Raw genomic sequence first — 26031 nt, forward strand, 5'->3', positions numbered from 1 at the left:
CTTTTTTTAAAAAATGGGGTGGGGGCTGCTTAAGAGAACTATTTTGTGTAAGAACTGACAGAGGGGTTTGCTTTGTATAATAATGCAAGCTGGCTTTAAAAAGCATTATAGCGAATTTATTCAAGTCAGTCATGTTGAGAGATGTGCAACCAGACATGCAAAACAATTGTATTTTTTTAAATAAATATTTTTAACAAAAGTTCCTGAACTTGCTGCTCTTCTCTTCTGTAGAGGAAATGAGAGTTACAAGTGCAGCAGAGACAATACAGTTAACAGCCTGATCACAAGAGTGCTCCTCACCAGAGCTGCCCTGTCTGTTCACAGAGGTGCTGGCTTCCCTATGGCTTGCACAAGAGGGAAAGACCCAGCTGATGTTGCCAGGTGTGTAGCATTACACGGTCCTTTTGCCAGCTGTCACCCTCTAGGTAGGAAGTTCTCCAGCAAATAGTGTGCTTAAGAATTTGAAGATAAAGTGGTGGATTTACATTGCCACGGGTTGGGGAAGGGAAGGCGAAATGTTGCTTTGTGGTAAGTGTTTTTGCACAGCAGCAGAAGCAGGCTAAGACACTGGGCTTGGACATACAAATAGGTTACCACAGGCAAAGCCTGGGTGCAATGTTACTTAGAAAGCATCAGCTGCTTTGCGATAAGTGCAAGGTAGTTTATTCCACCATGGCTGAGTGGTGCTTATTGTGGAGTACCTAACTGTAGCCGCCATTGTCTGCCTTGTGCAGTCACGGCCCTGGGTACAGCTAGTATCTCTTCTCACTTGAGAAGAGACTTAAGCCTGTATTGTATAGGAGCGTGGCATGGCTTGGATGGGTGGAGAAAGCTACTTAACTTCTTTCCCTGGAGGCAGATGAGTGGTGAGCACCTGTGCTCTGGCAGTGGGGAAGGATTTCTCTTTGAGCCCCTCTGCTAGGATAAGGATTTTCTTCCCGTCAGAGCCTTTGCAGTGCTCTGTTTTTTTTCTAGTCTCAGCTGCTGGGTATGAAGGCAGGTGAAGGCTGGACAGTTGCCAAGATCTGCTCTCCTGCCATGCAGAAATGTAGCATGAGGGTGGCACCACGTGGTGACGCAAAGGAATTACATTGCCTTCCTGAACTGAAAAAAAACAGCAGCCAAAACCATTGGGTAAAAGCTGTTCCTCCTGGAAGACACCTGTGGGGAACGCTTTTCACATCCATTCACCTTAACTGGCTTTAGCCTTCGTCCCACAACCTAGGCTTACAAGAAGCAGTGCTTTCAAGGGAAGGCAGGAGGCAAGAGGCTCGTTCTAGAGCCCAGGGAGTCGTGCAGACTTGGTGGGTTTGTTGCATGGACTGAAGTTTGAGAAACCTGGAAGCCACTGGTTCCATTCTCATGGCAGCCTGCCACAAGTAGCAATTCAGACGGGAGATGCAGAGGAATGGAGAGAACCTGCAGTTCACACACAGCCACTACTGCTTGGCCAGAAGACATATTCGTCAGTCATGCTCAGTCTATTGAGAATATAGCAATCCATCACTTCTTTAATTAACATTGCTGTATATACACACTTACATATGTACAACCTCATACAGCAGTTGGGAGCAAAAACGAGTCCGGTTGAACTAATGTTAGATGCATCTCTTCCCACTCCTTCCCCCAATCAAAGTCCTTTCCTCAAGGCTATCACCTGCTTGTAACAGCATTCCTGGGTTTCGGCAGTACCTCAGGGAAGGCACCTTTTCTAGTAGGGATTGCACAGATCAAACAGCTGGAGGCTGGATCCCCTCTGCTTCCATTTCAGATGGAAGTTTCAATTCCAGCCTTCTTACAGACAGACACTGTAGCAGCGAACTTAATGACTTGAGCAAAGTAAACCATCGTAACTCATTCTTTCATCTGCTGCAGTAATTAATGAGTTAAATACTCAGCCTGCTGCAGCCTGTTGATTTAGGACTGCCTTGGTGAACAGAGCTGGTACCGTGGAATATATAACAACTACCCATTGTGCAAAAATATCGCCAGATCCTGCCAGGAGTGCGTGCCTGCATTCCCAAAGGGAATAGCCATTTGAAGGTTGTGCTGCTCTGTGCAGCAGTTTGCTGAAGGTGGTTCTGTAATGCTTAGAGGATGCTGTTTGGTCATCAGGACTGTGGAGACAGAGAAATTCTCCAGCATCCAAGAAATCTAGTGACCTGAACAAAGGGGATACCTCAAACTACGTGTGCATTAGGGACAGATGCAGAACCCCCATCTTGTTCTTGGCAGAAGCTGGGAAATCATCTTACAAGATTTGTTCTGTCATCCTCCTAGGACATAGGTGCCTGGTTTCAGTCCGCTGCTCTGTATTCTTCCTGAATGCACGAGTCTGAGACATCAGCAACATCCTGCTGTTCTTCGTCTTGGAAGGTGGCTGTTGGCTTTGATTTTTGATTGCAGAACACAAGGGCAATTTAGCCACAATGTGAAATCATCCTTATAAATAATGCTCAATTGTTTGCAGGTGTTTATTGCTAATATAGACAAACCGTCATCTAGATCCGGGCTGCCTTATTGCTGATAAAGTCCAGAGTCGTCTGTCACTGTTGGCTTGTCAGGTGAGGCATCTGCATCTGCAAATCAAAATTACACACCTAGGAATATTGCACTGACAAGTGAATCAGTCTGTTTAATCCTAACATCCATTAAAAATCAAAGCTCATGCATTTTCCTCCGTAGGGATGAGAACTCCTGCCCTATTGTGCGCTCTTTGCAGCACCGCTTAGGGTGGCCGGTCCAGTGCTATTAAGGGGAAGACTTTGTGAAATAAGGTAGGGGCTGAACTCAAAGCACACCATCTGTTCATTCTGGGCTCCTGTGTTTATTCTGCACCAACTTTGCTGATACGGTTTATCTGAGTCTGCTTCTACAGAGGATGGAGCTGAACTACACAACAGCTCTTCTCTGAGCAGGAGCAGCACAGCACCCTTCTGCTTTCTTCCGCTGAGCCCTCAGTCCTGAGAGGTCCCTGCTGCTGGACCATGAAAAGTAAGGGGAGGGGGGGTTGTTTTAAAGCAGGGTCCTGTTTCTATCCTCAACTCTTAAGGGATGAGCCAATGCTGTCACTTTAGCATAAGAGATGGTAGAAAGCTGGAACTACTGAAGTAGGTAGTGACCAGGCCAAGCAAGGTAATAAATGAGACCTCCCTTGTCAGTCCTGGCTTGGAGCCATTGCCTGGGATCCTAGGCAAGAAAGAGCAGGATTGGCATTGCCTGGGTTTGTAGGCAAGAAAGACCTTGATCCCTGGGTTTGGCTGGGAGACTGTACAGCTTTACCAGGATTTGCTCAGCCTAGTTTCTTTCTCAGCATCATCTCATTCTGCTGTTCCTCCCCACCCCACAAACACGCCTCCTCTCCTCCTCATAGCAAAGAAAGCAAACGCAGGCGTGTGGCTGCCAGGGCTTTGTGGGCAAGTCAAAGCAGGAAGAGGGAACGGGAAGCAGCAGCAGAATAAACATTTCCTTGCATTTTGCTTGGACTGCTGCGCGCCTGGTCTAGGCTAAGGCACAGGTCACTTTTCCTCTCATTTTGAAGCAGGGTTAAGTGCTGCCATTTCTTACCTGATGAGGGCTTGGGGTGCATCCTGTGGAAAAACAGGAGGAAAGCGTAGAAAGTAAAGGCCAAACCTCCAAAGATCATCCCGCAGACCAGGAAACTGTAGCTGCCCTGCTCATGGATAATCTGCAGCAAAAAGAAATGGGGGTCTTCAGTACAGCTTAGAGAGGGACAGCAGGTCCCACTGAGCACGGGGGGAAGAGCAGCTGTTTGGGTTATAATACCTGCCTGAACCAGCCCTGTCCCTTGTGAATACAGGAAGACCCTTAACTCTGCCTCTCTCAGCACGGGACGTGGAGTCCAACCTACTGACCCCCAGGGCAAGCACCAAGCCCCATCTGTTTTCTCAGGCTCAGGAAGAGATGGGTTGGGTAGACAGAGTCTTGCTATATATCAATCTAGATGTTGTTTGCAAGCATCCCTATGTGACATGAATGCTTATAAGGCAAAAAGGCAGCATTCTCATTAAGACCTGGCTCCCGGCTGAAGATGACGTAGTGTTTCTTTTTCTCCCAGTGTCAGGTTGTTATCCCCACCAAAGTTACACCGGCTTCTGTGGGAAAGGGCCCCAGCGCGACCTGACAGCAGCTGGGTCTCTGCCATTGCTGGCTAGCTGTTCCTTCATTGTATTTCAGACTAGCGACTAAATTTTCACCACTGAATGGGGGGGGGGGGGGGGGAACCTCACAGCTGTAGTGGTAACAAGACACCTGCTATAACAGAAGTGGGTAGAGGCCTAAAAGAACCCAAGATGGCAGACTGTGGGAGTAGTTGTTCCATTTCGTATACAAACTTAAAGAATGCAAAAGCCTCTTTCTTTGCCGTTAACACTGAAACCCCTCTGCAGCGAGGAAGAAGGTAGCACCATACAGCAATTGCTAAAAACGGCTGCTGGTAGTCTTGAGCTAATGCCTCCCTCCTACATTTCCTCGGAGACAGATTCTCCCAGAGCTGTTGCAAATGCGAGTCTTACTCCAGCCTCCTGAACGCAGCTCTCTGTGGTTCCCTTCAAGTTTCTCGCTTTCCCTTCCGCACTTACCGACCCCACCAGTAACTGTAGCGTCATCTCTCCGATGCCGGCGCCAGTCACCAACACCGTCGTGGCACAGCCTAGAAACGAGTGGTAAATTGTAATGTCAGATCTGGCCAAGAGCATCTTTACACAGCAGTGCAAAAGAAGGCATTGCGTGCTAACAGCTGCAGCCACATCTCCCCCAGGTTCCTCATCTGCTCAGCCCAGGTGGTTGTGCAGGCAGTGATGTTACCTCCATTGGCTTTGCTCCTTCACTGTATCCCACCTCCGTGAAAAGAGCCAGGTGCTGTGGTTGCCTCAAGGCATGGAGGCTGGTAACAGCCGTGCGTAATCCAACTCCTGGCTAGAGCACATGATTTCCTGTGTGTTTGAAGCTCAGTGGCTTTCCTAAACGGAATAAGGTTCCCATCACTGCAGTTGACACCGTTCCATGACTGGGACATGATGCAGCTGCCCTGGAGCCGTGCATCTTGGAAGCACCCGCAAGGTTTCCAGGACCCCCTTCAGTTGTTAGCAGCCTACCACTGAGCTAAGTGCCTGCTCTGCCACGCGTCTAGGCCTGTACAGATCAGCCCTTTCTGTCCACACGCAGCTCACCAGCTTGCTCTACCCTTGAAACTGCTGCCTGGGGTCCTTTTACTGCACCTCCCCTGGGGTTGTTCAAGCAACACAGGGTGCAGGGCTCCTCTCTCGCATCTGCTTACCTTTGTACTGCAGGATGTCCTCGGTGTAGGCCAGCATGCTGGGGAAGGTGCTGCTGAGGAACAGGCCCAGGCATGCTGTCCCCACAAACAGGAAGGGAACGCTGTGGGAGAAAATCAGGAGCAGGAGGAAAGTTACAAGCACCCCGACCTGCAACAACATAAGCTCAGAGTCACTTCCAGGAAACACAGGGAGCAGTGTGGTCGGGGTGCTGGGGTGTTTAATTAAGGAGAGAACTGGAAAGGAAATGTATAACAGGCCATGCAGACGGAAAGGATCTCTGTTGCTGGAAGAGCAGGCTCAACAGCTAGAGAGGAAGTAAATGGTTCAGGCAGCTCCTGTCTGACTTGGGTCAATCATTTGTTCTCACTTTGTATGGGCAAAGGATGAGGGGCAGTTGAGCACATTTTGGAAACCTGCAAGTCAGCCGGATGGTCCTTATCAGGCTTCGTTCTGGGCGTGCTCTCCGTAGCACTTGGGAGCTGCTCAGCATCTGTGCCTTAACCCCCCTCTTGGCCTAAATACAGCAGGCTCCCAGGTGAGACACAAGTAGCAAGACCTTACAGACATGAGGAGAAGAATGGATTGCTTGCCCTCTCCACTTTATTTGAGGCTGCTTCATTTCTAATTGAGTTTAAAAGCAATGTTTTGCTATTTCCTCATTTGCCTGCAAGTGTGACCCAAGTCAGTGCAGCTCCCTGGAGTCCGGCAGAGGGAGCTCGCACATTTTTGTAATCCCAGCCTACCACTATAGGAGGTTTTTTTCCCTTAATTCCTTGGGGACTGAGTGATGGATACATAGGAACCCAAACATGCACGCACAAAACAGTCAAGAACCTAAACACCAAATTAATATTTCGTTACAACAGCTGACAGCACTACAGCAGACATTATTCAAGGCTTTCAGAGTCAAAGAGGCAGGTAGTTTTCCAGCCGTGGGCAACGCCCATGAAACAAGTGGCAAAACTTCCAACAAGTCCTGCAGGTCTGGCAATGACCCCCAGATCAGCACCAGCCAACACACCCAGCCCTTGCTCCTGGGAACGATTATGCCGCATGTCCAGAGACGCAGTTCAGAAGAAAGTGCTAGTATCCCCATGCTGGACAAGTAACTGGGACAGGGTTGTACTCCTTCAGGTTATGGACCTCTCCTTCTAACCAAAACATTTCTGTATCTTTTCACCTGTATAATAGCTGTTGTCATCGGTCTGTGACTTTCATTCCATTTTTGCTCTATCCTTTTTGATTTGTGTTATAGTTACCACGGTACTGCAGACCAATGGTTTTCAACCGTTTTTTCATTTACAGACCTCTAAAAAATTTGAATGGAGGTGCCAGACTACTTTGGAAATTTTGGCTGGAGGTATGGACCCCTTTGAATTGTAAGTGTGAGCACTCACATACTTTTGATTGATGATAGCCATCTTTCATGGGCACCTTGGATAGTCTGCAGACCCCCAGGGGTCCATGGACCCCAGGTTGAAAAACACTGTCGGAGAGGAATGCGCAGCACTAATACCAGCGACAGTATTTTGTGTCCACCTCTTCCTGCGTCCCTGCAAAGCTTGCTCTGCAACCACAGCTGTATGCTGAGCACAGCATTTCACCAAACTGCCTACACTGTCTCTAAGTGATTAGACTTTGTTTAGACCCAGCAAAAATACAGGTAGCTGTTAAAATTATTTCTTCCAGGCGGCACTAGTTTGCATTTGTCATCATTAAGCTGCCTAGCAGTTGGATAACAGCACATACAAGCTGGAGGGCTCCTACTTAAATCACTACTGCTACGGAGCTGAGGGGCACTAGAATCACAATTGCAGCAGGTATGATGGGCTGCACTGAAATAATTAAGGATTTGATTCCCCTGCCGTACGCTACCATGCCAGTAAATTAAGATGACAACTGCTTCGCTTAACACTTGCACTGCTTTCCAACATGTTGGGCTCTTTCTTGCTTTCAAATCCATGAAAATCAGCCCAAATCAGTGGTTTGTATACTTCTGCGTTGTCATCTACTCTCAGCCTCTTTGCGCTAGGTTAGCTACAGCAACCTAGGGGCAGAATCGGCTCGGGATGTCTTACCCCTCTAAATCTAAAGCATGCAAAGGGTGATAGTCGAGCTCGCCGTACCACGTTTATGAAGACCATGGTTGTGGGCTTCATTCTGTAGGACACCAGGATGGAGATGAGCCTGCCAAGCGTGATGAATCCCCAGAACAGGCTGGGCAGGTAGCCGGCCGTCTTATGTCCCACCGAGAGAGGTTCCTCCACGGCGTAGCTGTATATGAACCCAGAGTATTCCCCCTGCAGAAAAAACGGACAGCACCTTTGCACCTCCCAGGCCTAGCTCCTTGCAGGAGAAGGGTCAGATCTCTGCACGTATTAATAGCAGCATGATTGCTCTGGGGACCCAAGGCAACTCAAACGGGGCAGGCTGGAAGCAGCACTAAACACCTGCTCTTTGAGCGGGACACCTTGAAGCGTATCCGGCTGGGCATCCAGGTCACGCGCCCGCACTTGAGAACTCTGGGACCAAAGTGACCGCATGGACCGAGGCAGGCAAGGGGCCCTTAGGAGCCCAGAGTGAATGCACGGTCCCACCGTACCAGACGCATGCCATGAGCCGACTCCCCAGCTTAGCACCTCTAGGAGGTCAAGTCGGGAGCCTTGCCAGAGAGCAAGTCCGGCAGCCACGGCAAGGATGCAACTGCTGAGATACGGCTGGGTCGTTGCAGTCGATTCCTCCCTCAGGCTTACGCTGATCCGTTGTGCGGACGTGCAGGAGCCCGCTCTGGTACTGCGGGCAGTCCAGCTGTGGCAGCACAGGGCTTGATGCCAGGTGCAAAACCTTCGTGAGAAGCAGGCTCAGCAGCCGGGCACTGGGTTAGTGCTCCTCCTGGCATGGCTCCCTCCTGGCATGGCTTGATGCCTACCAGTGTGCAAGCTACCTGGGTGCCCACCCTGCTGCTGTCCTGGCCGTCACTGCCACATCGACACACTGGAGACCCAGCCCCTGGGGGGAGAGAGCAGGTAGCTTTGCTTCGGCGTGGAAAGAACGGACCGAGGTTTGCTTCAGGGACTTACCGTGATCCCGTCCGTCATGAAGAGGACCAGGGCCCCCGTGATGTGCACGGCAAAGTAGGAATAAGAAGCCCCTCGGAAGTTTTTGCTTTGGCAGCAGCTAAATAAGTCGTTGTGCCCTGGGTGAAAAACAATGGAAAGCTTAGGTGGAAAATCAGTCCAGCCAGGCTTCTCTGGCACACACAGGGCATTTGTTGCGTTATCTGCTCCAGGACAATGAAAGGGAACAAAGGGATCCCTCAGGGCTCTGTAGGGCATGGCAAACGCACGGGGCTAGACTTTCTACAGCACTTCAGAAGCATCCTGCCTTGCTGAGCTGTTGTTTCAGCAGCTTGTGCTTTGGGCCCAATCGGGATCAAAACTGACATTTCAGAAAAGGGCTCCCAAAATACCATCGGAGCTGCGATTGCTCTCCTTCAAACAAGCAACAACTCCGGTCTGCGCATTTCACCTCTGGCTCGGGGCAGACAGCCCAAGGACAGAGCTGATGGGGCCCACAGTTTCCATGGCAGGACTGACTCCAGACTCTGAATGCAGCTCAGGGCCGCACCACTGCCCTTTGTACGATCACGCAGCAGCAGCTGGCCTTGCCCCGGAGAAGTCAATCTCTGGGATTAGACCATATCAAACAGGCACTGGGGAAAGAACGAAGGTGCGGAGATGGCCGTCTGCAGAAACGGGCAACAGCAACCTTGAGTCATGAGACCGTGGCGCCCCTTCCCGTCCTCGGAGCACGTGCTCGTTAGTGAAAGTCTCCATCAGCATCCGAGATCAGGGCAGGGGTGCTCGCATGCTCGGACCCTGCTTAGACGGGCCATGTCTACACTTCACCAGCGGATTTTACTAGCCGAGGCTGCCAGGCAGCAGAGCTGGGCTTTCCACGGGCATAGCTGCTCCTAGCCCTGAGCTCTCCCTCGCAACGAGCACGGTGTTACTGGGCTCGCAACCTCTCCGCTGGGGCGTTTTGCTGGAGTTCGCACATGTCTGGCCGTGCAGACTCCCGCCCCCTCCCTGTGGTACTTCCTCGCTCTTCCCCTCCCTGCCCCTAGTTCCCTCTGCCTTGGAGTCAATCCCTTTGCTCTCTTCATTGCGAGGAAAGACGTGTTCCTGCTTGTGCGACTGCCACCATCAGAGGGCTAAAAGCATTTTGAAATTCCCCTAGTCCCACTAGTGATCTGCTTCCCCTTTGTTTCTCCTCGCACCAGCAAGTGCAGCAGGGACTTAAGAGCCCCAAGTTCTGCTTTCCCAAAGGAATGGGGCACTTTCACACTGTGGGAGCCTGAAGCTGGGGCAAAGTCCCAGGGTTTTGCAGGTTTACCTCTGGCCATAAGGGCCCAGCTCCTGGTCATTTTAAATACAGCAGCAAATGCATAGAAACACTTTCACCCCTGTAGGATCAGAGGAAATGTTGCTTGGACTCAGCTAAACTTTTGCCTATAGTCTAGAAAAGTTATCCGCAGCTCTGCTACTGACTCGGGAGACTTATCTGCAGCTCTGCCGCTGGCCTGCTGTGTCGTCCAGAGTGAGGCACTTCTCCCTCTGCCTCTGTTTCCCTTCCCTGCCCTTCCCATCCCCTCTCCTTTCTTTTCAGACCACAAACTCTTCCCCACAGAGCGACTCCAGCCATGTTCAAGGACACAGCCCAGCACAGTGACCTAGGTTGAAGCTTTTGAAGTGCTGCATAAAGAGCCAGCTCTGGGGGGAAAACTCCCCACCTACCAGCGCTTCCAGGAGCAGGCACCAGCTGCAAGAACTCCTTATGCCACGGAGCCGCGGGCTGAGCCGGACCGCTGGAAAGAGACACCAGGACCCGGCTGAGCCTGGGCTCCCTGCCCTGGAGACCGGGTGGAACATGCCAAGGAAACCCACCAAGGCTCACAGGGCTCTTGCACGCCCGTGCTCTGCCCGCCCCGTCGGATGGCTTGGCTTCACCGTGGCACCATCCCCTGGATCTCGCTGGTGGCCCCACCTTTGGCCCCCCTGCTCTGAAGCAGGTACAGGAGCCGCCCCGCTCACCTCCGTCCGGCTGGGCTGCCCGTGACCCAGCGGAAAGCGCGTCCCTCGCAGCCGGGCGCGTTTCCATCGCCAGCTCGTCTGCGGAGAGCAGTGGGGGGCTGCTGCTCTTGAGGCAAGGCACCAGCCTCTCCTTGTACAGCAGGAAGAAGACGGCGATGGGGACTGGCAGCTGGGGAAGCAAGGGACACGGCAGGTAAGCTCGGTCTCGACACGAGTGCACATGTTCTTCAGAGGGGATAAGGGCTGCTCCGCTCGCGCCTAGCGGGCTGCGTCGGGCACGTGCATTGCATCTATCCTTGCCAAACACCATCTCTTTCTCCCTGGAAGCACTAGGCTGGGCACCTGCAACGGGCTCAAGCGGGAAGGGGAGTGAAGGATGGAAATTTTCCCTTCTCCCTGTGGAGAGCCCTGGGGTTTGATGGCGACGCGGAAATGGGGGGGTGTAATTTGGGAGCCCCTTGCTCCCACTGATCTTGGCAGCCAGTGGGGCGATGTTTCCCAGGATCTCTGCTCTCAGTAAGGGCACATCCAGCATTGTGGTGCTCACAGGGCAGAGGAAGGTGCTGGAGGACTGGGGCCGGGGGAGCACAAGGCACAGGAGAGGCCACTGCTCCTGCCTGCCAGCACCGTGCTTCCAGTGGCTGCCTTGCAGCCGCAGCCCGAGGCAAGGCGTCACGCCCCGGGGCGACCCACGGCACGGCGGTGCCTAGAAATCCAGGGGGACTCTCTCTTTTTTTTTTTGTTTCAAGAGAAAATAAGGGAAATTAAATAAAGTCCCCGTTCCTCCTGAACCAAAGTCCTGTTTATTCTGCGCTGTGGGAGAAAGCCAGGAAATCCATAAGTTACAGCTCCCGCTGTCCCGCTCCAGCCACTCAGCTTGTTTTCTCCATGTCTGTGAGCCTGTGTGCACACCAGCTCCAGGCTTCCTGGCTTTTGTTGGCCCGGGCTCCTATTTCAATGTATGGAGGATTTTTCCCGCCCCCCCCCCCGCTCGCTCTCTCCCTTGAATTAATTTATGAGGACTCCATTGTTCTGGGAACAATAGGAACGGGAACAGCCAGTTTGGTCCCAGGGATAAGCGTGCTCGCTGGACAGCTCTAGTCCTTCCGGAGGTCAGGACCAGGGGTTACTCTTTTAATTGCAGCTGAGAGGCCTTGGCTGTGCAGGCAGTTATTGCACCGTGCACCCCCCAGCCTGAGGGGACACCTTGCAGGTAAAGCCCTGAATCTGGAAGGCAGGAACCCATGGGGAAAACCCCCATCTCCCTGCCAGCCCCCCTACGTGACCCTAGATAAGTCACTTGCTTTCTCCAGGCATCCAATTGCCCCGTCTGCCAAACAGGAGGGATGATTCGTGGCTTCTCTTGCTCTTTGCCCATTGACACTAGCATCTTCAAGGCAAGATTTGCTCTCATTGCAGGCCTGTACAGTGTCTAGCACCACAGAGACCCAAACTTGGGTAGGAGTTGAGCGAATATCATTAGCATACTTTACAGGCGGCCCCCGCCCCACGGGAAGTGATGAGCCTGGATCACGACTCAAAGCCACCGTGGCACAGAGTAAGCAGCTGTTTCTGGAGCCAAATACAACAGTGATGCCCAGCACCCGACTGCCTCGCACAAGTGCAAAGCGGAGGCAGGGGCAGACACTGAACCCGGAGGTCCTGCTGTGCAGCCTGCACCAGGGCAGCGGAGATGCACCCTTTCCTCTGATGCTGCAAATGAGAGGATGAAGCCCTGGCTGCATTAAGGGGAAAGAAGAGGCGGCTGTAGCTGAAACCAGGGTGGGGCGAGGGCCTAGGGCAGGGTGTCTGCACCACGTGAACACACAAATGAATGCAACAGCTCCACAGGGGAATTCTGTCTGGGCAAAGGGCCCAATCCACCCTTGCTGCCAGATGTGCCCAGTGGAGAAAGGCAACCGGGGGCTCACAAAGCACCCCCACCAGCAGGTACTTGGCGCCTCTCTTCACTAAATGTCTCCACGTGTCCCAACAGAGGAGCTCAAACAGCGACGCCGATGAGGCTCACCGACTCCCAGGGGTGGTTTGTTTGCCAAGATACACAGGGGCAGGGCTGATGCCTTTATTACAGGAACTTGCTACTTGGCTCCTAAGAGCAGCTCCGGTTTCTTACTGAGCTGCTTGGCAGGGGTTTGCTGAGAGCAATCTGTGCCTGCAGGGAGCTCGCACACAACTCTCCAAGGAGGAACAGCTGCTGCAAAAGCCAGGGGCGTTTCATGGCCGGGCGCTGGAGATGCCTCCTAGTCTGCATGAGCAGTTCAGCCTCAGTAGGATGGGCACAGCCAGGCAACAGACCTTGTTCTTGGGCCGTTCCCTCTGGGTGCAACTCCTACAGCCTTCAGCAGTGCACGGATGAATGGGGCCCATTGTTGTTTAAACTTAGCATCTAGCTGGGAACTTTTGATGGGTTGGACCCCTGGAGGAAGCAGAACGACTCCCCGGGTTGTTTCTGCGGTTACAATTAATCTCTCTCAATAAACGCAGCGGTTGTTTTTCTCCTCCATTGGCCATGCAGCACTTGATGAACTATTATTCCAAACTGGGCAAACTGGCCCCTCCAGAAGGTAAACACAACGTTCAGCCTTGTCATCTCTCCTCTCGAGAGTCTATTTTGGTCCCTCGCCCTGAACGTACAGGATTGTTCCCTACTATTCCAGCCCGTCGACTCTGAAAGCGGCCGAAACACAATGCAGTTTCCACCACTTCCCTTGGGAAAATAACTTGACAAAGAAGCGGATCCCTCGCTCAGGAAATTTTGCTGATACCCAGCCTGCGACAGCTGGTTGGAAAATGGGATTCTGTTTTGTCGGAAATTCTGACAGGTTTTTTAAAAATTTGTTTTTCTTCCAAAACTGCAAGTTTTGGCTTCTCCTCTTGCACAACGAAAAATTTGGGCTTGGAATCATCCTCTCACTTCAGTTTGAAAATGCTGGAGTCATTTCATCCCAATCAGTTAAATGCGTTTGTTTTTTTTCCCCTACAGTGTTGAGAAAAAATTTAAAAAAACCGAGAGGGAAATGTATAAACATATCTTAAATATTGAAGTTGAAATGACAGAGCCCAAACGAAGCATTTCCACTTTACTGAAACGAGACACGAGAGCTGAAGCTCTTATTTCCATCTTTTCCTGGTCAAAAATGTCACTGTAGACGTGGTCCTAGGAAGTATTTAAATAGAGGCTTTCCGGAGCAAAACGTTCCTCCTAAAAACGTGGCCGCTTCTGCAGTCGGCTCTGCTTCACCGCATAGCCCTAGCTTGAATGTAGTCATTCCTCTCTCCTGGGCGCTTGGTGTTTTCAGGCAAGACCTGCCTGATTTCCTTGCTGCTCTCTGCCAAGCCTCTTCTGTTGCGTTGGGCGGAGGCTGGACTCCTTTCATCTGAACTGGCTGTCGGCGTGCTTGTGGTGCTGTGAGAGCGAGCGCTCGAGAACCCACCTGGGCCCAGAAATGTTCCTAAATCTTTAAACGTCTTGCTGTATTTTAGCCGGTAGCGACTTTGTGCCTCCGGGCTTTGCGAGTCTCTTGACAGCGAAGGTTGGGATGACAAATGCCTCTAGGAACTCCTTGCACTCGCCTCTGGAGGACCAGGCATCGGCACGGTCTGAGAAGGGGATGCTAGACCATGAAGGGTCTCCGCCACGTGCTTTCCTGGCCTTTTGCCTGGTTCCTGTGATCCAATCCTTTATCTAACACTCCTGGCTGTTTACTGGCTTCACGCGCCTGCTGTCCCTGAAACGTGGCCACATGAGCACCGACTCCAACCTTGCATCGCTGCTTCGGGTTTTATAACCCCATATGCAGGCCAAGGGTGATCCTGGGGGCCTCTGAACATCTTGGCAAAGAGAACAAGGCACTCTGGTTTGGGACTAGATGCATGGAGGAAGAGGAGTGTGTGCAAGCAGCACCCTGCTGCTCAGCTTTCCTTCAGTTTGTCACTTCTTCATGCCACGGGGGCAGGCCCACCGTCACCATAAGCAAGACTTGAGTTTGTGGACTTGCCACCGACTTCAGTCGCAAGTTGAGCGGTTACAAAGCCACCTACACACAAGCCATGTGTGAAAATGCGGTTCATTCAACACAGGAACCTGGACACCAAGAAACCCGTGGAGGGCTGTTTTGGAAACTCAAGCAAGCTTGGAGGCCAGGTGACCTCCCATCAGCTTCCTTGGGAACAGAGCTGGGCCGCCATGCTAATTAAACTGACTGCGAACAATGCTTACGTGCATTTGTGAACTGCTTTGCGCTAACAACTTGCATTGAAGGCTGCCTTTGCACATATCGTTCCTCAACTCAGAAAATAGTAAGACTGGTGGAATTAAAAGCGCACCGAGGGAAAGGATAAAAGCTGGGTTCTTCCCTAGGGACACGGCATCCCTTTCTGTTCTGCTGCAGTGACACTCTTGATACCACTCATTTGGCTTTTTTGAGCTGACCTGACGAGGACAACTAAAGAGCTGCAAAGACCCGAGTCCAAGGGCAACCAGCTGGGAGATGCACCGCGATCCGTTTGCATCCATCCCGGAGCGGCCAGGTGAAAACAGAAGACATCTAAGCTATAGCACAGCAGTGACTTGCTGCAGAATCCGTCCCTGGGGACAGACGTGTCTGGGAGCACTGCTGCCACTGAACTTAACATTTCTCTCTCTCCATTCACTGCTTAGAAAGGTGATGCTGATCCATCGGTGCAGGAGAGGAAAGGTGGCCGAACACCTAGGCACGGGAGTGCTGGCTGGGCCACAGACTCCCCGTGACACTGGGGGAGAGTCCCACGCTCCAGTTCCCTGTAAAACATGTCCAAACACAAATGCACAGTGCTGGACAACCCCCCCGCCCAGCCAGCCTCTGCCTGCTCCCATTCGACACGTCCGTAAAGGCACTTTCACTCAGTCGCTTGCTGGGCTGGAAACAAAGCTGTGGCCTTTCTGCTACCATCTTGCCTTCTCCTCTCATTTCAGTTGACACGCTCCACGAACTGGCAGGTCGTATAGTAGCCTCCAGCTCTGGCGGCTGTCTGGTGCCATTTGAGAGCCAAGGCATCTGAACCCCGAGAGGATGCAAAGCAGTGGACGCGACCTGCTTTGATTTTCCTAGCAGCCTGTCAGCAGCAGTTTTGAGCTGAAACAGAGGTGGGGGGAAAGCATTCTGGCAGTGGAAAAGAGCGATGCAAGGTCAGCTCTCCTGTAGCTTGTCGGGGCCAGAACAACGTGACCAGCTCTGCTGGAGCCCCGCGGGTCTCGTCTTCCCGGCCGCACAGAACGCTCCTCTCCCCGCGGGAGCTCGCAGGACGCTGCCCTGTTCCTCCGGCAAGCAGTCGCTCGCTCTGCTCTGCTGGCCCTCGTCCAAGCCAAGCTCGTGTCATCGGCATCGAGCACAACCCCTGGCTCCTATCGCTGGAAAAGCCGTGCTTCTTGCCTGAAGACGCGGTCACACGCGTGCTGCCTCTGCCACCAAGGAAATAGCGTGGCAGCGACAACCCTCTGCCGAGCCGCCAGGGACTGGGAGCCGCATGTTGTTCCCCACTCCCAAGTTGGTGCATAGTGGCCAACAGCAGCTCCCCTTGCAGATAGCACCAGGAGAGACCCATGGTGCTATCTGCCGGGGGCAGATGTGACCAGCGCCTCTCTCTTGCATCTCGTTCACGAGACCAGCGCAGCATCCCCTAGCACCACAATGCAATGCCACGCTGGCTCCGGGGGGAAAAATATCACCTACCACGTCACCAAGCCCAGCTCCCTGCAGCACTTGCCGGAGGTGCCCTATTCAAGCACCGGCCCCATTTCCCTCTGCTGGCATCACACAGTAGCCTCAGTGCGAGGTGGGGCTGATAGCCATGCCCTTCGAGGAGACAGCGTGGCATCCCCTCTCCCCCGTGACAGCACCCAGTGGCTGCTGGGGCTGGGATGCCTTATACCCTGCTTCCCAACTGCATCCCCCAGAAACGTGCTGCAGAGCTTTGAAGACCACGTCCCACCGCCCCATGTCACCCTAGAGCCCGAGCAGCTCAGAAACCCCCCAGGCTGTGTTAAACTGCCCCTACCCTGCACGGAGCGAGGCAGGGAAAGGGGCTAGCCTGCGGGCCTTGCTTCAGTGCAAGCTGGACGCTCAGCGAGAGCTGGCAACAATCCTGCTTCTCTGTCTGAATATTCACCAGCTGTGTCACACGTGCTGTGCCGGCTGGCTGAGCTGCCTGCCCGACCTCTGTGGTGACCCCCGCTCCCCACGCGGCCCGGTCTGGCTCTGGTATGAGAGGGGAGGGCTGAGAACCAGGGGCCCAAGGGGCTGCCAGCGTCTCACTGCTGGCTCGATGTGCAATCGGGATGTAGCAGGGCAGTAAAGGACCCCGCTTTACTGCAAGGAATTAGCCACTGCGGTTTTGTGCCGACCGTGATCTGCAAGGGGCAGGTGGATGGAGTTACCAGCTCGGCTCGGGCCTTTCCATCGCTGTAGAGGGGGCACTCAGCCCCAGGCTGCTGAGCCTCTCCACAGCCTTGGCTTCAGCGCAGTATCAGGGCCAGAGTCTGGGTCCTTAGCCAGGGGTAGGAAAGCCATGGGAGCGAGGGAAAAGGGCAGGGGAAGAGGAGCCCCGAGAGGCAGCGTTTCCGGTGACGTGTACCGCAGTACCTACGTTGATCAGGGCCATGATCCAGAAGGCATAGGACACGCGCGTCACCGCCACTCCATCCATGGGCAGGTCGTAGTGCGAGAAGTTCCCGGGGTGATGGGGGACCAGGGACTTGCGGATGTGGGGGAGGTTGCTGGTGGCGTTGAGCGTGGCGTTGGACTGGATGCAGTTGGACTCTGAGAGGAAGGGGTCGGCTATCAGCGGGCTCAGCAGGGCTCCGAAGCCCACGAAGAAGTGAAGGGCCTGGAAGAGAGGACAGATGCACACCACTGAGGGCAGGAAGGCTGGCTGCAGCACGTCAGCCCGGCGGGGAGGCCAGCACCCTCGCCTCACCTGCAGGAAGACGGCCGAGTCCTTCTGATAGATCTTCACCAGCTGCATGTTGGCGATGGTGTCGATACACCCCATGGCCAGCCCTGCCACAGCCATGACCACAGCCAGCAGCACCACATTGTGGCACAGGGGGATGATGGCAAAGACCACGGAGATGGCAAGGGAGGATGCAAAGAGGGCGATCAGCGACTGGGCCAACCTGAGCCAGGGAGAGAGAAGGAAAGGAGCCATTAGGAGAGGACCACGTAAGTCTGGCCTGAGGTCAGCTTGCTCCCACCCCCCCCCCACCAGCTGCATCCCTGTTGTGCAAACAGGGATTTGCACCCACGAGAGCATAACAGATTGGTCACAGTGCCGGTGACTGCAGGCTAAGGAAAGGACTTAGACATAGGCACCTTTAAGAGCCAAAGCATGCGTGGACCCAACTGTGCCCAGGAGGGTCACGGTTTGGCCCTTGGATTTGCTTCTGTGCATTTCCAGGCCATTCCAGTGCTCACCTTATCTGACCTCTGGCTTTGCACGGGCCAGAAAACTGGGCTCCTTGTGAATTGGATCGGTGGCCCGAAACGTGGCAGGGGAGGGAAGGAGAGATGGACAGGGTCGGGGAAGTGAAGCGGTACCGTAAGTCACGCGTGCAGCCTAGTAATGCAACCCCGCGTCACCCACGGCGGCAAGCTGTGACCAGCTGATGGTGCCAAACAGTAACAGGCGTGGTGTGTCGAGGGACCCCGCACCAGGCTCAGCGGCACTAAGGACCAAAAGCAGCATGAAGAGCTGAGCCCACGTTCTCCTGCAGTGGTGAGGATGCAGAGGGGCTGCCTGAGCTGGGGGAAGTCAGCTCGGTGGATCCAGAGGACTCTGGTCCTTGGGCCACTGATTTTTTATTTAAAGGCTGATGAGACCCACATGCTACTTGCTGCTGCCCTTTGTGGTGCCAGGCCTGCAAAGGTCCTTCTATGAGCGCAAGTCTTGGGTGCTGGTATGCTGGAGTTCAGGAAGAAGTGTGCCGAGGGCCCCAGCTACCCTTCCCCGCCAGCTCCACCCTGGGCCTTGCACAAAAAGGGCTCGTGATCATGTCGCATGATCTCCAGCAACGCTTGCATGGAGGGACGATAACCTCCATGGCCGCTCCTGGGCTGGGAGCTCTAATCTAGTGGCATTTACATAAGCGCCTGTAGCCTGGAGGACAGCTAGAGGAGACGTGCCAAGGAGACGACTGGAGGAGATGGTGGGATGTGCCCTCCGCTCTGGAGGGGCTGGCGTCTGGGGTGGGGATGCGCACGGTCACCACAGCATGCAGCCCACCCCACGGGTCCTCTAGCACCCTGCAGGCCCCTCATTTGAAGGAAGTGTCTGGAGCACGCGGTTGTGGAAAAAACAGTCCAGACACGACCCAGCATGCGAGAGGTTCACAGACGATGCCACAAAGCCTGCCTGAGGCTGCAGAGAGCCTGAAACAATTCCCCGGGGTGGTGGTGATCTGCCCTCCTCCACAAGGGCTAAGCCAGCTGTTTCCACCAGGGATGATGTTAACCCCTGGCTTGTCTGTATGGGCTGTGCTTCAGCTCACATCACCAGCTTGGCCTCTTTTCCAGGCTCAAGCAGGTCTGGGGGCTCCTCCCTGAGCAAGGCGCTCCTACAACAGGAACGTTTGCTGCTCCCCCTTCCCGTCTTGCTCGCGGTGCTAGAAGTGCCCTGGCCAGGACTGCCAGCTCTCCAGGCCTCCTCGGCCCCCGGTGCAGACCCAGGCCACCTTCTCGCGCAGCTGGGTTGTGCTCGCCGCAGACGCGGCCTCTCCGGAGCCCCGTCCGCAGCACAGCAGCCGAGCCTCTGGTGACAGGCAGACGGGGTTGGGGGCTTCCCCTTTCCTCGGGGAAAAGCTGCAAGGATGCCAGCGGTGAGGCAGGCGAGCGGGTTACATCACGCGATGCCAGAGCCCTCCTGGCCTGCTGTCAGGTAATCGGGGAGCAAGGCTGCTCATCTGAGACCAGAGCTCAGGTTGGCACGGTGCTGCCAGAAAGCTGCCAAGTCTGGAGGCAGGAAGGAAGGGAGGAAGGAAGCCGAGACCAGACAGCAAAGCGCTGAAGGGATCAAGACTAGCAAAATGTGGGACTGCAAAGTCAAAGCAAACAATGAGGAGCACAGGCATGTCTCTCCCCCAGCACAGACTGGCATTCGGGCCCTGTTCAAGCCTTCCCGCTCCAACAAAGCACCTGCTGGCTTCTGGAGAGAGCACCGCTGCCTGGGGCGAGGAAAGGCCCTCCAGGACGTCTGCAGGCAAGAGGGGCTAGCATCGGGGACCTGCCATGTGAGCTGGCACAGCAGAGGCGGGCATGTTTGCAGAGGCTGGCAGGGCGCATCATTTGTCAACTGAAAGGATATGAGCACAAATCGCGTCCTAGCCCTCCCACCAGGTCGGGCACCTGCCAAGTCTGGAAGACTGGCACCAATTCCTGAGCCCAGCTCCTGGCCTCACTGAGCCCCTTCAGAGAAGAGGGCGCAGCAGGCTGTAGAAAGCAGCCCGTGGAGAAGCAGGGCACCCACAGCCCAGCTCAGGCCGCTGGTTGCTAGCGGCGTGGCCTGTTGCACCACTTTTCAGTGCCCCTGGTTTCCCCCTCTGTGAAAGAAGAGGCACAGAACTAGGATTTTTTGCGCCACACTTGACTATTAGGCAGAAACGAGCAAGTTTCCTTCACGGTGCTGCTGGCTGGGGCACGCCGACTGCAGACTCAGAGGCCACCTCACCTGCGAGCTCGACTCCACGCGTTCAAATTCAGCTCGTTTCCAAGGGCCGCCCCCATCTCAAAGGGCCTCGCTTCGTTTTTCCCCTTCCTTTTCACTTCATTGCTTTTTCCTTTTAGAGCCCTCATCCACAAGCTGGGGGGAGGAGGGAGTTAAACATTGTGTTTAAACCTGAACAGCAGAGCTGCAAGGCCCAGCGCTACCGAGGTGAAAAATAACAAGCAAATAAGAGGAGCCTCCAGCATGGAGGACCGAGGCGGCACCCTCGAGGGCGTGCAGAGCCCTTTGGGGGAACGAGAGGGAGGTTTGAGCAGCTGGTGAATACGAGGCCTGAAGAGACAGTCGAAACGTGCGCCAAGAAATCCCAGAAATGCATGTCATGTTCTGCAGCACCAGCAAAACAACTGCCACGCTGCCCAGGCTTGGTTAGACAGTACCTCCATTACCAGGTTAAATATTAATTGCTAATTTATGCATGCCCTGAAAAGCACTAAAATGATCCAGATTTTTTTTTTTTTTTTTAAAAGAAAGGAGCAAAAGTTTCCACCTCCGGCAATTTATCACTCATTACAGCCCCGCTGCTCCATGGGGCCCCTGGAACCAGCTGCTGCCAACTCTGCTGTGGATGGAGATGGAGGCCCTTCTCCCTTCCCAGCCCTGAACCCCAAGCAGAGCAGGCCTGTACCAAGAGAGCACAACGCAAGACTAAGAGGGAGTCAGGCTTCTCTTGAAAGTTAAACTCCCTGTAAAGCAAGCATGTGCAAGGCACATGCAAGACTTTCAGCTAAGACCCAAGCCCCATCGGTGGGTTTTATCTGAATGCTGCCAGCAGCACCGCGTGACGTGTGCTGTCTCCCCAGCTGGCTGCATGGGGATGCGGTGCTCAGCCATCGCAGAGCACTGCTCTGTGCACTCCTCTGTGGCCTGCCAGCCTCGGAGGTGCATTTCAGCAGGGTGCAAAGCAATTCTTGGACACGCAGGATTTTCACAAGTGAGGAGCATCCACACCTTCATCTGAATCCAAAGTGGGCGGGGGGAAGCTGAGCAGCCTCATGCTCACAGGTGCGGGCGGCTCTTGCTTATGGGTCTGGACAAGCCCTGCGTTGGCAGGGGTGGATTACCTGTCGTTCAGATACAGCTGCCTGCTACAGAGTTTCCTGCAGCTGCCTCTGAAGCAGCTGGTGCTGGCCAGAGACAGGATCCTGGAGTGGGACTGCAGGAGAGCAGGCCGTACCTCTCAGGACAGATGCAGTTTCCAGCAGGTGAAAGCAAAAAGGGGCTCAGGAGCAGCAGAAACGAAACCAGCCAGGCTTTGCCAGGCAGCGTAGAAGAGTGCCAGGAAAGTTCACGGGAGAGCAGGACCAGTCCTAACATAGATAGCTGCAAGGAGGTACGGGGGTAGTGAAAAACGAGAGGGCAGAGAGCAGGGCTGCTTCTCAGGAGCCTGGGGCTACATGCCCAGTGCTCCCTGCCTGGTGCCAGGTTTTCTGTTTAAGCTCCCAAGCATCCCAGGGCCAGGTCTTCTGCAGTGCTCAGCACCCCGCAGCTCCCTCCAGGACTTTGAAGGCCAGATTTCCACATGTGTATCCAACCCATCGAGCTCTCTCGCAGCCTGGCCCAGAGCATACAATGCAATAAGAACCATTTGCGCCTTTTGAGTCATCCACGAACCGCACCCGTGCTTGCAAGAGGCAGGTACCCATGATCCTCCCCTGATGCTACAGTGCTCCGGATTACATCTAGCATTTCTCCAAACAAATGAAGTGCTACGTCTTGATCCATTGCGCGAAACCTATTCCCACTCCTGCAAGAGGAATTATAGCTTGCATCACCTTGTAACGAGCTGTTCTTCCAACCCATACCACAACAGGATGCAAATTGTGAACACACTTGAGTCATAAGAAAATATCCCAGTAGTCCAAGTAATCAGAGATCTGCAAGAAGCCACATCTGTTCGGTCATATCTTTCATTAGACCGACTTGACAGCTGGGAGAGGTGCCTGAAAAAGCTTTTCACTTTGTGCCCTTCTTCACATCTAGCAAAGAAGGAGGAACAGCCAAATATGGCCTATTCCTCTCCCTGAAGTTTCATCACAGCACCTCCCACCAGTTGGAGGAAGAGAAAATGAACAGAATAAGATCAGTGCAAGGGTGTATAGGATGGACAAGACGGCTCTGGCGGTTTTCAGGATTTGAGGCCCTTTTACTGCTCCTAAGTTTGACTCTTCCATTTGAATGGAGCAGGACCGGGGGGGCTGCAACCACACAGGACAGCCAAGGTGCACCCCGAATCGCAGGAGCTCCGTCCTGCCCTCAGCCGCACACGCGCTGACCCCCAGCTCTCAGCCTGGTCACACAAGAGCACGGGGGGGACCCGTGTTAAGCTTTCTGGCCAGAGGAGCCTCAGGAACGCCTCGAGCTCGCCTACGCCAGGGCTACAGCCAAACCAGAGGGCCCGGTACCGGAGCAGCTGTGCCTTGACTTGACCTTTCATTTTGGCGGACGGGGGGACAGAGCCATAATAAAGAGCTAGTGCCAAAGAGGAACAAAGTTGAGATCGCGTCTACACAATAAATTAGAGCCGGGTCTCTCGCCTCGGCTGCAACAGCAGCAGTATAAAGGGGGTCTCCAGGACAGCTAGCAGCAGCTTTCACCCCTCCTGATCGGAGGAGGCGTGGAGCACGTAAAGGGGAGCCAGAAGTTCCTGGCTTATCCCTTCGTTGTCCCTTACTCTGCTCTGAGGCGACCTGCCGGGCGCAGCGGAGACGCTGTCAACTGCAAAAGGAGCTAGAGGTTGCTGGCGCAGGTTCAGGCCAGGGACCCCGGCCGCCGACGCGTGCAACGCGAGCTCGTGGGGAGCGCACCCCGCTCCGAGCGCGCCCAGCGCTTCCCGGCCAGGGCCGGCAGCGGGCGTGTGCACGGCGGCCCGGCCGCCAGGAGCAGCCCCGCCAGCAGCGTCCCGCGCGGGGGGGCGATGCGGCGGCCGCCCGCCGGCCTGCCCCTGCCGCCCGGGGCGAGGGGGGCAGCGGCGCCGCGTCTCCCGAGGTCTCCGCCCCGCAGCGGCGGGCACGCGGCCCCGGGCCCCCCCAGCGGCCCCGGCCCGCGCGCGGCGGCTTACGTGCGCTTGAGCAGGCCGCCCAGGCAGCTGCCGAGCAGCAGGCAGGACTGCTGCGAGAAGAAGACCCAGGTGAGCTGCGGCAGCGAGCTGCGCGTCTGGCAGCGCAGGTCCAGCAGCGTGGGGCCCAGGAAGGCGAGGCAGAGCCCGAAGCTGAAGAAGACGCTCCAGTAGGTGAGGGTGGGCTGCAGGTGCGCGCCCAGCAGCGCCCACACGCGCGCCGCGCCCCGCATCCTCGCCCGCTCCGGCCCGGCTCCCGGCTCCCGGCCCCCGGCCCCGCGCGGCTCGGCTCGGCTCGGCTCGGCGCTCGCCCCGCCCCGCCCCGCCCCGCACACACGTGCACCCCCCCCCCCCCGCGGCTGGCGCGGGGCAAACTGCCCCTCCGCGGCCGCCGGGATGGAAAGCCAGCTCTGCCCGCCCTGGTAGTGCTGCCCACGCAAGGAGCGCGGCGCTGGGGCCCCGCGGGATGGTGGCGGCCGCCCCCGGGCCGGGCGCTCGTCACAGGGGCTCTGCCCCGGCCTCGGATCCTGCTTCACGGGTGGGGACCCCGAGGCACGGCGGGGTGAGGCAGTGCTAAAGCCGGAAATCAAACCTCCGCCTGACTCATGCGGCACCGACAGCCTTTCCTAGTGCCTCGCTAGTCAGGGCAGGAGGGTGGCCTCGGGTTCAGGTCCTGGCTCCGGTGCGGGCGGGAGTCGCTTGCGAACTCTCCCTCGTCCGTGAAACGGGTGGCAGCGCTCCGCACCGTCGGCTGCGTGCGTACGTAAGCGGGTTTATGAAGGCCTTGGAGATCCAAAGGGGTTTCGGACTCCTGTCCCAGGTCCTCGCCGCCCGCGACGCCCCTCGCTCTGGCCGTGGCAACGCGTCCGTGTCATTGCCTTGCTCTCCTTGTCATCGTCTCCTTTTGCGAGGCGCCTGCCTCCTGCGCGGCGGGGCTGCTCATCGTCGTTCTCGAGCCCCTTCTTGACACATCCGCGCTCGCCGCTGTCGTCTCACTTACCACGAAGACACCGGCTGCTTCCTCCAGTCCGCCCACATGCCAGCTTGTCAGTCCCTGTTTGAAATGATAAGTAGCACTTCTTTCCACGGTGCCCTGAAATCTCGGCAAGGCTACTCCCCATCCCTTTCCCAGCCCCAAGCCTGCTCAGAGATGGCAGCGGTGGAGCCGGTGAGCGCCAAGATCTCTGCCTGCTGTGCCCACTGATGTCGTCTCGCTGCCCCCCAGCCTTCCCCATCTCTGTCTGAACCCGGCTCTCGAGTCTCGTGCTTTTCTCAGTGCGAGACCCCTCTGAGGTGGGGACCAGGTTTGTACAGCACCGAGCACAGGGGGGTTCTGGGCTGTGCCTGGCACCCTGGGCACGATGCAAAAAGGAAACCACGGTAGTCTGTCTTCCTGTATTACTCAGGCCTTAGACTTTCTACTTTTTTCCAGGCAGGCATCCAATCTTGATCTGAAGATGTCAAGGGATGGAGTATCCATCACTTCCCTTGGCAGTCTGTTGCAGCAGTTAATCACTATTAATCTGTTATTTCTCATTTGAATTGATCTCTTTGTAGAGCAGTAATTTCTGTTGTTATTTTAATAGGCTGTAATTCAGAGTTGCCAGACATTTCACGCACTCTGCCAGTCCTGAGGGAAGAGCTTGGAAAGAGTCTGGTTTTGGGGAAATCAGGAACACTACTGCGCTTGGAAAACGAAGAATGGTGCATGTACAATCTATGAATATATGTGCAGACAGTGAAGGGGTATCTGTCGCAGTGACCTTGGTCTGCTTTGTCTTCTATGACAACAGAAGGTGAACGAGGGAGGAAACCTATTCTGCACCCACTCTATTGCATACCAAAATGAGTCCTGTACTGATTTGTGCTAGTGCCCAATCTGCGAGTTCACTAGCACAGTCAAGAGAGCCATTCCTGGCACCGAATACTGCATCACTTTGACCAAGTAATGGCACCTTAATACCTCCACTTCCCTATCTGTCAAATGGGCATAGTCATCCTTACCCACCCTTTCGAATCATTTAAATCTATGCGTGCAAAATAGCATTTAAGCGCCTAGTGTTGTAGCTGTTAACCAAACCCATATTCCAGCTGCAGCATCTGACATCCCCTTACAAGCAACGGTTTGCATGCCAGCACACAGTTCATGGGAATATTTGGCTGTTTCATTAGGGACAATAACTGAGATGACAGAAGATGGGCTTATAAATGAGAACTGAAATACTGGAAGACTTATCCATACCAGAACATACAGATCTTTCAGTGCCCTCAGAGGCTGGACTCACAAAGGCGGAGATCCTCAAACGCATTTGGGGAACCGAAAGCCACAGGATAGCAGCCCCTCAGCCTACATCTCACACCAGAGAAGCACTTGAGCTCTGGGCTCCGCTTTGCACTTGCAGGAACGAGCACCCTTGTTTTTGTGCTGGTGCAAATGGAGAAGATACCAGCGCAGCAGGATTGCAGGCAGAAGGATGATCTATGCGTGCCAGGGTGAGTCAGAGCACTTAAAGGACACCTTCCTGCACTGCCCCATGGTCTGGTCCCCTCCTGCGTGAGGAACGCGGGACTCGAAAAGCCTGTTTCACAGTCTGTTATTATCTCCGAATATGTTTCTCTTGGCGGCAGATGGAGTGATTGCTTTTAATATAGGTCCAAGCAGGAAGCTTGTCATTCAGTGTGAGGGTACGGGTGCTGTTTCTTACAGCCCAGTCTCCAGACGAAAGGGAGAAAGGACAGCTCCGGCAACGTGTCGGCTAGGGGAGGCTCTGCGGGGCAGTATCCTCTAGCCTTTCACGGGAAAAGC

At 54.8% G+C, this 26031-nt stretch overlaps 1 protein-coding gene across 2 annotated transcripts; it reads right to left on the reverse strand.

Moving 5' to 3' along the window:
* Window positions 1-94: 94 nt before the first annotated feature.
* Window positions 95-23498, reverse strand: SLC60A1 (solute carrier family 60 member 1). Of its 2 annotated transcripts, none has more exons than XM_090025025.1 (10): window positions 23229-23498; window positions 17369-17567; window positions 17039-17278; window positions 10394-10562; window positions 8381-8496; window positions 7427-7600; window positions 5300-5447; window positions 4602-4672; window positions 3568-3688; window positions 95-2579 (listed from the first exon to the last, which is right to left on the reverse strand). In XM_090025025.1, exons 1-10 carry the CDS (start codon window positions 23456-23458, stop codon window positions 2518-2520), a joined length of 1530 nt encoding a protein of 509 aa, XP_089881151.1. In that variant the 5' UTR covers window positions 23459-23498; the 3' UTR covers window positions 95-2517. The 2 variants fall into 2 exon arrangements, 1 of the variants encoding a protein (XP_089881151.1); XR_016438839.1 differs by having other exon boundaries at window positions 2552-2579; window positions 5300-5400.
* Window positions 23499-26031: the final 2533 nt, after the last annotated feature.

The sequence above is a fragment of the Crocodylus siamensis genome, chromosome 13 (genome assembly GCF_052110815.1).
Source record: "Crocodylus siamensis isolate JL-2025a chromosome 13, ASM5211081v1, whole genome shotgun sequence".
NCBI lineage: Eukaryota > Metazoa > Chordata > Crocodylia > Crocodylidae > Crocodylus > Crocodylus siamensis.